Source organism: Lacerta agilis, chromosome 1 (assembly GCF_009819535.1).
Source record: "Lacerta agilis isolate rLacAgi1 chromosome 1, rLacAgi1.pri, whole genome shotgun sequence".
NCBI lineage: Eukaryota > Metazoa > Chordata > Lepidosauria > Squamata > Lacertidae > Lacerta > Lacerta agilis.
Genome location: NC_046312.1, coordinates 102,005,112 through 102,021,103, shown reverse-complemented (window position 1 = coordinate 102,021,103; position 15,992 = coordinate 102,005,112). Strand labels below are relative to the sequence as shown.

At 40.3% G+C, this 15,992-nt stretch overlaps 1 protein-coding gene across 2 annotated transcripts in view; it reads right to left on the bottom strand.

Annotated features, from left to right (window-relative positions):
* Positions 1 to 15,992, bottom strand: part of GALNT13 (polypeptide N-acetylgalactosaminyltransferase 13) — a 143,734-nt gene that overhangs the window by 67,455 nt on the left and 60,287 nt on the right. For both annotated transcript variants that reach the window (XM_033165124.1, XM_033165134.1), the window contains exons 4-6: positions 5,930 to 6,096; positions 3,407 to 3,614; positions 230 to 400 (exon numbers count right to left, since the gene is read on the bottom strand). In XM_033165124.1, coding sequence (XP_033021015.1) covers positions 230 to 400; positions 3,407 to 3,614; positions 5,930 to 6,096 — 546 coding nt within the window. The remainder of the gene's footprint in view (positions 1 to 229; positions 401 to 3,406; positions 3,615 to 5,929; positions 6,097 to 15,992) is intronic.

Sequence of the window (15,992 nt, the reverse complement as noted above, 5' to 3'; positions counted from 1 at the left end):
AAAATAGCTTTAAAATGTCAAGCGTATAAGACAACCGTAACTATATTCTTGGTTCTTATTGTGTTTCATATTACATATTACATTGAAGTAAATCTTGTATTCTTCTAATCTACATGATACATTACGCTTTTTCCATGAATCTAACCTGAATTATAAGTCTACACACTGATACTTCTTGTACATACACAACAAGTGATTAAAAAAATCATTCTTTGTCCCTACCTCTTACCTCACAGGCAATGTTCTGTCTCCTTTTCTTCTGTCCATCTCTCTCTGGGGAACAGGATACCAACGAAAATTAAGTTTCCAGTTAAAACCTCCGTAAGTCATGTCTGACCCAGCCATATACTCAAAAGTGTCATCGCTGATCACATCAATAATTGGGCAAACAACAATCTTTCTATAAAACAAAAAATAAATATGCAAGCAGGTAATTTTCCATGCAAGTAAATCTCTCTGGCCCCAAATACGCATGTGCACTATTGCCAGGCCTGCATTCACAGAGCCTTCAATAACCATCCATTCGGTAGAATAAAGGGAATCTAGATGGTTAAATCCAGCTGCTGCTTCCCCCCCCCCCCCGTGCACCCCTTTTGGAACAACTTATTACTGCATTCTTTGAAGAGGGATATATGGCAGCTGGAACAGAGAGGTGACCAATGTATGAAGCACCCATTTGGACATAGGATTTGTAGTCCAGGTAGGAGTAACACACAGAGCCTTGCTTCTAGAGCAGGAATGGATAATGTGTAGTCCTCCAGATGTTGTGAGACAGCAGCTCCCACCATACTTCAACACAGGCTATGTTAGTTGATGCGAGTTGGAATGCTACAGGTTCCTTATGCATGTTCTAGAGGCAGAAAGCCCTCATGAACAAGGCTGCTGTTTTGAAGTGCATATGCTATACGTACTATCCACAGCACATTAAAGCACTACTATGTTGCTCTGAGTTCAATGGGATTCCAACACACGTAACTTCCTCCACATTAAGTGCTTTCCACTCTGCCTTTAAAATAATCTGCTCTGCTCACATATTACTGATGAATAGTTCTGTGCAGCTAACAAAGCAAACTGTACAGCTTCCATTCCCCCCACCCCCATCAGTTTAATAAAAAAATTGGTATTTGTTTGTCTGGTTTTTAAACTCATTAATTCAAGAATGATTTTATGCTGCTTGTGCCAGCTTTTCTGTGGATATTGCATTGATTTTAATGTTTCAACTTCGTTATTGTTTGGAGTTTGTGTGAACAGCCCAGAGGGCATTGTTAATGGGTGGTCAATAAATGTCTAAATTCCAGCTATATTGGTCTGGACAGAAAATGGAATAATTTTTTTTGTGTGTGCAGGTCTATCAGCTAAAAAACAACCAGAAACATACATTTCTGTCTTGAGTTGGTCTGTGACCATAAAAATAAATTCAAATTCAAATACATTTCTGTCATCTTTAACCTAATGAGAAGAATACAAACTAGAGAAATAATGTGTGTATAATACAAACTGTAAAAATGAAAACAAGGATGACAAATTAGTCTGACAATGTAATTAACAGAAGGAAGCCATAGGAAGAACAGCGAGAAATGTTATTCGTGCTTTGTAGGCTGGATCCAAAAATTATCGAGATTGGATGGAGCCAAGGATTGTGGACTCCATGTACATCCCCTCCAACATTTCTCTGATGGAAATAGGGACGTCCCATTCCATAATGATAATTTTACTATTTACACCCCACACATCTTACTGGGTTGCCCCAGCAACTCTGGGCAGCTTCCAACATATATAAAAACATAACAAAACATTTTTTTTTTTAAAAAAAAAACTTCCCTATACAGGATTGTCTTCAGACAGCTCGGGGGTCAGATAACTCCATACCCTCCAACATTTCTCCAATGAAAATAGGGACATCCTAAGGAAAAGTAGGACATTCCAGGATCCAAACAGAAACTGGAACGGCTTCTCTAAATCAGGGATGTCCCTGGAAAATAGGGACACTTGGAGAGTCTGCGTGTATGACCTGAAAGCAATATTGTTTTGAAGGCATGTAGCTGGTGAAGGGGAAGTGGAAGGGTAGCAAAAGATCTGGGTGAAAGCTGGCCTTAGGATAGAAGCTACTTCTCAGCAGTTGGAATGATCTCATTGGGCTGAGGCACCCAATTATCTGATTCTACTGTGCTCCAAGGTCAGGGCCTGCAAACAGGGAAGTTGTTTCAACTGTGCCAGAAAGGGATGCGGGTGGCGCTGTGGGTTAAACCACAGAGCCTAGGGCTTGATGATCAGAAGGTCAGTGGTTCGAATCCCCGCGACAGGGTGAGCTCCTGTTGCTCGGTCCCTGCTCCTGCCCACCTAGCAGTTCGAAAGCATGTCAAAAGTGCAAGTAGATAAATAGGTACCGCTCTGGTGGGAAGGTTCACCAGAAGCAGCTTTGTCATGCTGGCCACATGACCTGGAAGCTGTACGCTGGCTCCCTCGGCCAGTAACATGAGATGAGCGCCTCAACCCCAGAGTCGGACACGACTGGACCCAATGGTCAGGGGTCCCTTTGCCTTTACCTTACTGTGCTCCAAGGTCAGGGCCTGCTAACAGGGAAGTTGTTTCAACTGTGCCAGAAAGTTCTAGCTTTAAAGGCTTCTGACTAGTTCAGGGGATTCACCCCAGTTAGTATGCATTTCATTATAAAGCTAGCCTTTGCTGTTGTTATCTCTGCTTCTATTACCTTGCCTCTTTGCAATAACTCTTTGGAGAGATAATACTTTTTGCGCTATGGGCTAGATCTTTTAGGATCAATGCTGTATTATATGTAGTGAGTTAGGGCAAGTTAGCGTTGTTATTTTCTTCCGGTTCATAATTCCCAACTGCATTTGTCAATTGGATTTTTTGAACCCCAATCTGGGTGAAGGTAAAACAACAGTTACTGCACACCATAAAGACTATGATTCTATGTTGCGGACATTCCTTCCTGTATGAGAGAGAAGCAGGAAGCCTGCCATCTGCATTTAATGGAGTTATTTATATAAGACACGTGTGTGTGTGTGTGTGTGTGTGTGTGTGAATTGTTGTAACTACCTTCAGGATTGTGACAAGTGAGGCATACATTTTCAAAATCCATAAATAAAATAATTAGCAATGGGACCAATCGGATCTGTCACATTAATCAGGAGGACATGTCTTGTTAGACCAATTTGCCGAACAATGGAGCCAAACCAAAAATGTGCGGGCCTTTGTTCTAGAAAAGACTAGAAAGGCCTTGGTTGAGACTTATATTTTCGGCATCAGCCCATAAGACATTTCCCATAACTAACTGAAATACTATGAAAGAAGAAGTTTATAATAAACTTACTTCTAATTAAAGCTCTCCTGGTAGATGCTATCACAGTGCAAAAGCTATACAGCATTAGTTCTGAATTCTCACCTGTCTTCCTTGATTCTTGCCAGCAGGGGCTCCAGCCAGCCTAAAGTGCATTCACAGTGTGCATCCAGAAACGTTATGACTTGGCCCTTGGAAGCTGCTGCTCCTCTAAGCCGAGCTCGGATGAGTCCTGATCGCTGTTCCATCCTAATGATTTTTACTGGCACTTGCAAACTTTTCACATAATTCTCTAATGGGACCTTCAGAAAATCTGCCAAATGCAATTAGGGGGGGGGGGGAGATACAACAAAGTGTTTGTTCAAATGAAATTTGGAGACCGAAAGGAACGCAGGATAGAAATTGTGTTGTTAAGATGCCACACACTGCTTTCTGAAAGGATGACTTCCTTGCAACACTCTAATAAACACATTTGCAAAGGTCAAAAGATTCTGAAGGAGGAAACAAAAAGCTACTGAGAGACATACTGACAATTCACAGAATAAAGGAGGGAAATAAGGCCAGCAGAGAAAGAGCAGGAAGCCCAGAACACTATGTGAGTGCTGAGGTGAGTACAGCATCTGTTTGTTTCATAGGTCATTGAGAATAAACCTGTGGGGTAACAGCCTGAGAAAGAGCACCAAGTGGAACAGATGAGGCCACACTCTCTTGCAGCTGGGTATCCTACACATACAGACTCCTTCTCTGCTTCTTGTATGAGAGAAAGACAGAGAGAATATACTTTGGCTCACATAAATCCATAAGGGAATCCAAAATCATTCCAGTGCATGAGAAGGAACACTTCTGGTAAAGAAGCAAACTAAATGCTGGTCATATTATTATGGTGAGACAATAGATAGCTACTGTCTTTTTGCCGGGGGGGGGGGAGCTACAAGGAATTATGCTTCTCGCCCACATTGGAGCACTTGAAAATACTTTTCCTGGCCATAATTACTACCCCCGCCCATCTTAGGAAGCACTTAATAGGTTTTTGAAGACTTGAAACAACTGACTTTTCAAAATAATAATGTTTCCTTAGCTACGTAAAGAGAGATATAACCAGTGTTGCTGGGTGCTGAAAGCACTTCCTTTGGAAGAGCAAGGGATTATGATAGAACAGAAGAAGAAATTTTTTATAAAAGAAGTATTTGGCCAAAACAAAAGGAATTGACATATATGGTATTTATCTATTAAAACATTTCTACTCTGTCTTTCTGTCATTAAGACATCCAAGCCAAACAATAAATATTCCATATTCGATATGTAACAAAAAGCAATATGAGATGGAAGTTGACGGAATTACTGCATTTTCAAATGCCATCTTAATATAGTTTTCACCATGTTCCAAAAGGCCAAAAGAAAAATGTGCATGGGCAGGTTTTCTGGGAGAAGGAATTCCAAAGTTCAGGAGTGATTCTTTCCTATACAGCCATATAATTCCTCTCACAAATACACTGCAGAGCATAGTAAGGCCTTAGGTGACCTGAGTGATTGAGAATAATCATTTTGGCGGCATTGGCCCTGTATACAATTTAGACCTTTGGAAACCACATAAAATGGGACCTCATGTTGAGAGGTCCAGGAGAACCATACAAGGACATGCATACCTATTATGTATCACGAAAACAGGACAGAATTCCTAGATCTACTACTACATCATTCAGAACCCTCCCACAAAATAGTACATTTGAGAATGGTCTGTTATAAGGAGTGCCTAGCCTGTAGCTGGTCAGCTATGGGTCAACCGGTTCCAAGTTTACCTCAGCAGGATATAACAGGAGTTTCTGTAATACTTGTCCTACTAAAGATTCTTTAAAAACTTTTACAGTGGTACCTCGGGTTAAGTACGCTTCAGGTTAATAACTCCACTTAGAAATCGTGCTCTGGCGGCGCAGCGGCAGCAGGAGGTCCCATTCGCTAAAGTGGTGCTTCAGGTTAAGTACGCTTCAGGTTAAGTACGGACCTCCGGAACGAATTAAGTACTTAACCTGAGGTACCACTGTAATCCCCTTTCCTGAGTGGCATCAACAACTTGTTACCTGCTGAGCAATTCCCACCAGGTAAATTTACAAAGCCTGGGTGTGCATGCGGCAGGCCTCACTTCTGTCCACATTCTCTGCATGCACAAACTGAAGAGTATCCATATAAACTTGACAAGCAATCGTCAGTTGTAAATCGAAGCCCTAGACAGAGCTAGTATTGTTCATTTTGTCTGTAAAAATACATGTTCACCATGGGCTATAGTGGGTCTCTCTAGCTTACTCCAGGGGTCAGCATTCAACAAACCCCAACCTGCTCTGAACAGTGACACTCCACAACATTGCCCAGATACAATGGTGATACTTTCCCTCACTACCACTGAGCAGGCAAAAGGGAGTCTCACCAGCATCTGATAGACTTGAGCACACATTTTTCACCACTTTAGCCACTGTCCCCATAAAACCTAGGATTAACAGCAATGCAAGATTTTCAAAGTAAACAGATTTCATTTTCTTTTTTTAAAAGTATTTTACATTCTTATCGCCTTGCCACAACATTACTCTGGAATTATTTATTCCTTATCATAATTTGTTTTCTGTTCACTCATACCTCTTTCACTGGCGTCGTCCACCAAGATAATCTCAGAAAGTAGATAGTGTGGAGACCGATTTATAACACTGTAAATAGTACGAAGCAGAGTGCTCCAGGCTTCATTATGAAATACTATGACCACACTTGTGTTTGGTAGTTCATCAGGGTAGACTTTTGTCTTGCATCTGTCAAAGACAAAAAGGAAGTTGATTTATTCAGAAATTCATTCCATGGCACTAAATAATGGCATACAAGTTAATCAGGTTCCAGAAGCCAGGCCACAAGGTTGCTGCACTGAAAGCAGAATGAAAGCAGAATATTAATCTCCCTAAACCTGCAAGAGAGATTCCCGCTGGTAACAAATGAATCTATGCTGTTGCTAACAGGGACATTAGTATTAAGTCTCATGAAATCCACCTTCTAAAGACATTTTATTGCCTTCAAAACACTGAAAATAATAAGAATCAATGTTTTACAAACAACAAATAATAAACTCGGCACCAAGCATCTGCACACAGAGAGAAAACGCATACATCTGTGTTCACATGCACAAATAAAATAGCATTTCAGCATTGTTCTCCTTCCCACATCTTACTGGTGGCTGGATTATTAAACCTCCTCAAAATTTTAACAGTATCTCCTTGACCTATGCCTAGTATCCTTGCTACTGAAAAATCACGAGCAGCTCAACTGGTGAGGCAGAGACATAGCAGTAGACTCCCAGCAGCAGAGTCTCTGCTGGTGGGGCAAACCCAACATTCCCACCCCAAAATGTCTAGCTACAGGTCTCAAAAATGTTCTTTTGATACTATGCAGCACTTGCACCTAAAAATCTGATGCTACTGTCTAAGCATTTCCCCCCAGCATGATTTACATATAGGCAGATAAAAATACCTTTACATTTTATGTTGCATACTTAAAATAGTAGCGCCATTTATTATACCTGTTCAAAACTATGCCACATTAAAAGAAACACGACTACAATTACAGGAGCTGTAAACAAACAAATAAAAGAAAACCCTGTTTTCATCTTCCTCGGGACATTACAATAATTTTGATTGCTAGCAATATTCTAGTGAGTGAAATGTTTTCCTTTGGAAATCACACATTTGTCAAATGTAGATTTATGAATACGCATGAAGTAAGTACAGCTGTTTAAATGTGATGAAAACACACTTTCCAAGATCAATAACATGAAAACAGAGTGCACTACATACCTATTTACTATTGTTCCCTTTGGCTATGTACAAATTATGTGACCATAAACTGTTCCACTGTGGCTTTATCCCTTTCAGGATTGTATTGATTTCAGCAATGCAAGGGTAGATAATACATCACACGAATAGAAGCAAAGCAGTCAGACGAGATGAGAAACTGCAGTGACTACGGGCGATTTAAGAGGCAACAGTTATCATTTAGGACCAAATCCAAACTCAGTGGCATAGATGACTTTTCGGATTGTAACGGGATAATTTAGCAGTTACTATTTATGGCTCTACATTAAGAAAGTTAACAGCCGCAATCAAAAAGTATGGAGTAAAATAAAAAAAGCTTGATGCACTCGTTATTTGGGTGCCTTTTGTACAACTACCAAAGCTACTATTCAGTCATCAAAGGACTTGATGACCCTTATGGAACAATGGCCAGTTCCCACTATTTCACAACTATTAGAATTCATGGAAAATCCTTCTTGCTTTCTGTGAAAAATAAGAAGAGGGGTGACCATTGTCCTGCCTACCATGTAGATTCACTGCAGGCATAAGGCTACCAATCCTGTAGGCACTCTCTCCCTCTTCCCCTCCTTGGCATGAGTTATCCGTACATCTCCGCAGATGCTTTTAACTAAAGGATCTGTAAACTTAATTCAAATATGATGGCAACCTTGATCAGCATTAACCATGCTCCAACACAGCAGTGCAAATTCACACTAAGCCGACAAACAAACCAAGTAAGGATTATAAAAAGAGGCAAATGGAATACGTGCCCCCTGCTTACTCCGAATTTCTTAGCCACAATTAAGATATTGCAGCATTATTTACCTGTTGGGCAACAACATACCCACTCAAGGGCTAACTATGAACACCACACTTGGGATCAGATAACAAAAATCACCCTTAGTTATGATTGAAAGCAATGAAAAAATACACTTTTAATGTTTCCTGAACAAAAGTTCCATTCAAAAGAAGGGGGGAAGGGGGAAAGGAAGGGTATTTTCATTCATTTCAACAGGACTTGTTTAAAACTCTCCAGAAGACTGTGACCCAAATCAGAAATTATTGTTAATATTCCTTCTTAATTATGATTTCAGGAAATGAAAGAAAAACAGATAAAAGTTTTACAATGTAAAATTTAAAAATTTGCCTTATGACAAGACTGATGCAATAATTATTATTAACGTGTTTGTTGATTAGACCAGACACTTGTGGAAAGCACAAGCCAGTGTTATCAAAAAATGGTCTTTGCATATATGGGAACAGTAGTATATTGTTGTATGCCACCCCAGTCTCCAGGTGGTGATTCCAGGAGTTCCAGGCTTGTGCTTGCTTTTGGAAATGAGGCACAGTGGAGACTGTGGTGTCTTTATGATATATGGTCTATTTACACCCCCCACACATTCAGAGCCTGCAGTGGAGGGGTTCACAGAATCAACACTCCAAAAGGCTCCTGTTTCTCCCATAGCTGCAGCCTTGGGTTCCAGCAGAAATCAGGCATGGTTCTCTCTCTCACTTCACAACCTGCCACTTTTCAGCTTCTAGTTCACATAACTCCACTCTCCTCTTTGTTTTTCAACCAACCAGTTGAGGAAGGGGGCCTTAACCATTTTCTGTGTAGCAAAGAGTCATTTTCTTTGTTCCCTTAATAGCCCATTACCTGGGCTATCACCTCACCAGTAAGCTAGCCTGGCTACTCCAGGAATTTGAATCATTGCTTAAATTTTAACACCTGCTGTATCCTGCTGTAGCATACAGCCTACTCCTCCCCCAACTCCCCCATAACAATACTAAGTATGCATCAAAGTGTGTGTGTGTGTAGGCTAATCCTACCCAAATGCACACTGCAATTCATCATGGAAATATAAGAACTTAAACATCAGAGTTGTGCGGGGGGCACAAAGTTCAAGAGTTTCCTAAGCAGATCTTCAACTCCAGAACTTTATACTCGTTTTGTTTAATCATCTACAGTGCTGGCCTATTTGTTTCCAGGCTCAATTCAAAGTGTTGGCTTTAAAGTCCCAAATGGCTTGAGACCTTGATGTATCTTATAGACCAATGTTCTGCCCTCCCCCCATTTCCATTCAGTATCCAAGGTCCTACTCCCGATTCCCCAGCTGTCTCAGGTGGGTGCTCATGTGTCCTGCTTTGCAGAGGACAGTTGTATACTGTATTTGAAGAGCTGTCTGATCCCAGATAAAGAACAAAACATAATGAGAGCAGGGACCTTAAAGTTGCCAGGAAACAAACAGCACCTCAGAAAACACTGGACAGGCATACAGATCACCTGGTCTTCCCAGGTATAATTAGGAATGTCTTCTGCTAACATCCTGGAGAGCTGCTACTAGTCAGTGCAGCCAACAATCTGCTAGATGGAGCAATAGTTTTGACTTAGTGTAAGGCAGCCTCCCCCCTTTTTTTTTTTTACAGGAGTGCATGCAAAGTGCTCCCATACATGGGAGTTTTCGTTTTCTGCTTTGGACAGCAGAGCAATCTTGCACCCCATGGAATGCCACTGTAGAGGACCTAAGCTGATGTGATGGGTGGTTTGTATGCAATGCTTAAGATCCTAACCATATGCATTTCATTCACATCGAAGCAGCTTTGGAAACTGCAAGAATGCAAAGCTGAATGCAAATGTATTTTGAAATGCAGATCAGAATTTAAATTCTCAGATGCCAGTTTGGTAAATTACATGTTTTATCCTTTTATATTTGTGTGCAACATTCAAGGTTTTGGACACAGCTGTATGTTCCTTAGAGCAGCGTTACAGAATGAGCCATCTATTTCAAGCAGTAACTCGATACTAGAGTTAATGTTTATTACAGTATATAATAGAAGGTTGATGCACTATTTCAGATATGAAATTTTCAAATGTACAGTAATAAAAAATCCCTCTGTATAGTACTCAAAAGCAATAATTTGCGCCAACAAATAATTTATAATTTTCTCCCTACTTAGCCAGAAGTAACACTTAAAAAACAACTCTGTTGACACTGCCTTGTTGAATTTTGCTGAACCAAAATACACTATATCCAATCACACACACGCACACACAGCTGGTGATAGATGGGGAAATGTGTCTTGAAAGTGTCTTGAAAATGTCTCTATCGTGTTACATTATACAATATAAATAGGTCTGCAGTTTGCAAGAACAAAGAGACTTCACTCACACCTTCAGCTGTCACTGTTCATAACAATGACATACTCAGAATGTGGGCTTGAATATCAAGCTTTCCTTAGGGATTTAGAACTCTAAATAGAGCATTAATTTTTCAAAAGTTGCCTCTGCGCAAGAATTTCATTTAGTTAAAAGCTCAAAAAGCTTTTGTGCCAGAGTAGGAACAAAGTAGCAGATGAAGGAGTACTGTATTTCAAAATGTTTCTTAAAAAAGAAAAAAAAAACACATGCACAAAGTGCAGGTTTTTAAGAGGCTAATCTTTCCCTCCATCTCCAAAGCAACTCAAGTGGATAATGCGCAGTTTTTCAACATTTTCCCAATCATACTGCTCCATAAAATAAGAATTGGCCCTTAATCCTAATAACAATGAAGCCAGTAGAGATCCTTTTTCTACTCTAAAAGAATGGAACACATCCATGTGTGTGTGTGTGGGGAGAGAGAGAGAGAGAGAGAGAGAGAGAGAGAGAGAGAGAAAGGGAAATCATAATCAACAATTAGGCACGTAGTTAAGAGGGAGGGAGTTTATCTTGCTCCCCAACCCCAGTAGTGTTTCAGGCTAGTAAACTGTTAGGAAAACACAGGTACTTTAAAATTCTGTAACTCCATGTTTCAAGATATTAAAAAATGTAGAGCTGAGGGACAAACCTCCTCCTCCAGTCTTACTGTCCACAGCCTGTATACTGTGTCACACACCTGAATGGGAGCCTCGGTATAATGAAATGAAAAGATAATGAAAAGAAGCTGCAATCCAAGATAAGGCTGAGGAAGGCAATGCCTCCACCCAAGTGGAGAGACTGGTGACACTCAGAATCTGAAGGAGGGTGTGTGTGGAAATTGCCCCTCCTGCATCCCTATTTACTTTGTCCAATGGAACAGAATGGATAACACTGAGAACCAATCTCACAATGATATCGTCTCCTCCTTTCCATAGCCCTGCCTTACGTTCTATTTCCAGAGCTCAGTATAATATTGGAAATGGTGTGTCTATGTCAAGTTTCCCCATCCCCTAAGGGCCACTGCCACTATGTTCTGAGGTTCTTGCTCCTCCTGCCTTGAGACAATACCCTTTGCCGCTGTTTCAGCAATAATAAAATAAAATTAATTATTATAATAAAGGGAAACTGTTGATAAGAAAATGCTACCTAATGAGATTCCACATGGTTCTTTCTTTCTTTCTTTCTTTCTTTCTTTCTTTCTTTCTTTCTTTCTTTCTTTGCTACAGACTTGGTCCTTCATGAATGCTTTTTAGTATTCCAGTCATGTTCAGAAGCTAGTTTAGGAGCAATTAGCTAAGGGGCATTCTAAATAAAGCTAGAATATGGCAATACACTTTTTGTGTCATAGATGTTTACCCGCCCCTCCCCATCAGAATTTACTAATAGGTTTAAGGCAGACTTCAGCGTTGCACTTCACAAAGCAGGTAACAGATGTGTTGGTCTCAGAGCTTCCTTCCTAAATTGGATTTCTGTCAGGAGTGCAAAAGCAACAATCAAAGAAAAACTCTGTGACAAGTGAGATTTTCAGCCTGTGAAGGGAGGAAATTGTTGCTTCCATACTCGGTTGCATGTTTCCATTCAAAGTTATTGCCTATTGTCTTTACTTCACAAAATTAGTTAGACTTCAAACACACATTGTATCAATGAGCATTATTTCCCTTAACTCTGAAAGAAATACACCAGGGATGGAAGGAAATGTTATCTTCTAGGAATAGCATGCCTGACTTGTGGGCACAGGACAAAGTCATTCATCTAATACCTGGCGATCTTCAGGCTGAATGATTCCACATTTGCCTCAGAAATACTCAACCAAAACATCAATTATGTTTTCATGAATACTGTCAGATATGTATCTTGAAGACAGATATGCCCAAGGAAAAAGTCACACTGAAATTCCTTTACACCTTTGGGCATGGGAAAAAGAACTGCACAATTGTCAGACATAAACTGACCAAGATTGTTTCAAAGCAACTTTTCCTGCTTTCATCCCAAGTCCAGAAGGCTTTGCAGTGAGCTTCATGCATACTGGCAATGCTTGTGACCATACCATATGTCATGTTTCCTTTGCTGTTGCAGGTCCAAATTACCTGCCAGTGGGGGGATCATTAGCTAACTAAAAGATCTTGTGTTGGCATAATTGATAATGCTTATAAGCAAAGTAGTTAACAGTTCAGATTTGTGCTGCCTTATGTTCCACACACAAAAATGAAAAGGGAGATGGTGCAATGGGAAAAGAGATGCCATTTTAAAATTCCAGGCATAATAAGACTGGACATCCTGATGACAAGCCATATGCAGGCCTGGGACTTTGAACATTCTTTGTGTCCTTGAGTTTGGGCCAAATATAAATTCCACGGTTCTTTAAAGTGGGTTTTTTTTTTCATATTCTAGTGTTTTAAGAAAATCTGAAGAACTTTTATGGGAGATTTTTTATTTCTCCCAACTTTGTGTAGCGTCCTGTGAAGAGAACTGGATCACCCAGAGCAGATGTTGTCCATGGGATGCCCTTCAGATACTATTGGAACTACATTTCCCATCAATCCTGACCATTGCCTTGGCAGCTGATCTAGAGGATTGGTGCACATGAAGTAATATTATACACACACACATCAGTGCTTTTGCAGTTGCCAAGTAGACCCAAAGCAGAGTCACCATCAGCGATGCCTCAGGACTGTAATACCTTAAGGACCACTTCTCTCCATATGAACCTACCCAGACCCTGTGATCATCATTTGAGGACCTTCTTCATGCGCCTCCTCCATGAAAGGTCCAGAAGGTGGCAACAAGACAATTAGACTTTTATGAAGTGGCTCCCCATTTGTGGAATGCTCTCCCCAGGGAGGCTCGCCTGCCGCCTTCATTATACATCTTTAGGTGTGAGGTAAAAACATTCCTCTTTAACCAGGCCTTGGGCTGACTAACACCCTCTACTGTACCCTTTTAAATGTGTTTGTGGGAGGGGGGTAGAGAGAGGGGTGTTATTGGTTTGTTTTTATTATGTATTTTGTGTTTTCATCTTGTATTTTTATGCTGTGAACAGCCCTGAGATCTACAAAAGAATGGAAGGATACAAATTTAAATCATCATCAACATCAATATTGTCATCAATATACCGTCCTCATTGTTCACACTGTCTAGAACCTTGTTACAAGGTGCTTGTAGAATGTTAAGCTTTTCATATGCATGTGCAAACTTGGTGTGAGGTTTGCTAAACTTTGAGTCCTGAACCAAAGATGATTGAACCATAAGTAGGAAGAGTAAGACAATCATCTTGAGCCTTTGAGAAATGGGAATCTGTAGTCCTCCAAATATGGTTGGCCTGTAGCTCCCATGACAATTAGCTGTGCTGCCTGAAGGTGATGGAAGCTGGTAGTACAACCACATCTGGATGGGCAAGGTTCCCCACAATGGAGCTATAGCCAGCCATGGTGAACGAAAGCAAATCTATAAAGTAAGTGAATGACTTACCGGTACTTTTCTTGTATCCTCAATAAAAGTAATAATTAGGTACAGTAAATAAATTGCTTCAGTTTTAGATATTACTGACTGATCAGGCTGCGCCCTGCCCTCCATAATTACTGCCTCTGACCCCAAACCCAACATGAGGGAAATGGTATCACACATGAAAGCTAAACTTCATCCCTAGCATCAACTGACTGCCCAGCTGCTCTATTCATTGTCACGATCAGGTTTTCTAAACTGTGACTTCTCCAGGCAAAAATGTACAGGAATGCATGAAAGAAGCAATTTCATGGTTGAACAGCCTTGCACCATTGAGTCAGAAAATAGAGTTACACTCAGCTCACAAGGTGGGCTTTGCTACCAATGGTTGATCACTATAAACTTCCTCTGTGCACATGGGACGTAAAAATAAATAAAAATAAAATAAAAAAATCAGTGGGCATAGGAGAGAAAAATTGCTCCCTTTCCAACACAACCCTTTAAAACCTGTAAAAAAAGATTGCATGGGTTGTATCTAAAACTCTACAAACAATCCAGTAGGAATAACCTATTCTCCTAGCACAGATATTGATCCTGCCATAATGCCAATCCTAGGCTGGAAATGGTGGTGCTTATGATGCATAGTATTTATTTTGTCTTGGTAATAGTTACAGTGGCAAAGTCAGTATCATCATCAGTATTCATGTATTAAATATTGGATGTGGAGAGAGAGAGAACTAAGACCTCTGCTGTGAGATCACTATTTGCCAAGCTGTTTTATTTGGTGATACTCCCAGTCTGAAATTTCATCATATTTCTTCATATTTCTTCAAACATGAGCTAGTGACTGAGGATGCCTGTCTTGTCCAGTGAGTTCATGGCAGTGGTGACTTCATCTTTCAAAGGCTGAGATATGGTAACATTTCCTCAGCAAGAATACGGAAAAATAGATGTATGCAGTGCTTTTTTTCTTTAAAAAAATGTTTAGGGGTACTCTTATTTTGACTCAAGAAAATCACCATTTTAGGCTATAGTTCAAATCGGGGGAAATAAATACAGTAAATGGACAAAAGTACAAAGATTCACAAAAAGCTTAGGGGTATGCGTTCCCCTGCATACCCCCAGAAAAAAGCACTGGATGTATGTGTACACTAACCATACCTTGGTATTATCCAGGTTCAATCACAGTGATGTGGAAATACGCAAATGAGCTATAGCCACCCAATACATGAAATTTGGGCTTCTTTGCAAAACAATTTGCCCAATTTAAAGAGATGCCATGGTAGCTAAATTAGAAGTTCAGAACAATTTTTTTAAATGCAAAGACACTTCTTATATTTAAGATGCACATCCATTGGTTCTAGCTGCACAGGCCAACCTTCAGACAGAGAACTTTAAAAATAACATATGGAGCACCATGCCAGTGTCTAAAATCCAGGTGTTTGCCTATCCTCCAGAGACAGGCTGTCCTCCACTGTCAAGCCATTATTAGACAAGTCTGATCCCCCCCCCCAAAAGCTGGTCAAGGGCAGCCCTTTATGAATCCAGCTGTCTTTGATGTGCACATTGAGAAATGCCCTCATAAGATTGTTTCATCTGTCACCAGGCTGTGCTGCTAATTCTTCAGTTGCTGAAACTGGCTGATTTCAGCCTGAATGGGCTGGAGGCTTTCCTGGATATTATTACAGTTCTGACAAACAGGGGTGTAGCAAGGGGGGCGTATGGGGCAGTCCGCCCCATGTTCCATAATGGAGGGGGTGACAAATTATCAAGGAACAATTACTGCCCTACTAGGGCGGTTCATAAAAAAACTTTTTTTTTAATGCCTGCTCCTAAGGTCTTATCTTACTATACTAGGGATTATATAGCTATACATGAAATTACATGCATATCGGTTAATATCTTGACCCTCCTCCACCAAAATAGCTGTTTACTTGGCTGTTTTCCTATGTCGTGAAGGATGAAATTTCAGTTCAGTGGAGCACTTACTGTTCCCAACCCTAACCCTGTGGAAAGCCATCTAATTAGACTTTAATTTGATTTTGAGATTTTTTAGGAGGTAATTTAATTATTGTTTGATTTTATACCAATGTTATGTATCTGATGTTAGCCACCCTAAGCCCGGCTTCGGCCAGGAAGGGTGGGATATAAATAAAAGTTTATTATTATTATTATTACTTGTTGTTATTCCTTTGTAAGAAAATATGAAATAACGTAAAACCATACGTTTTGCGGGGGGGAATCAATCGGG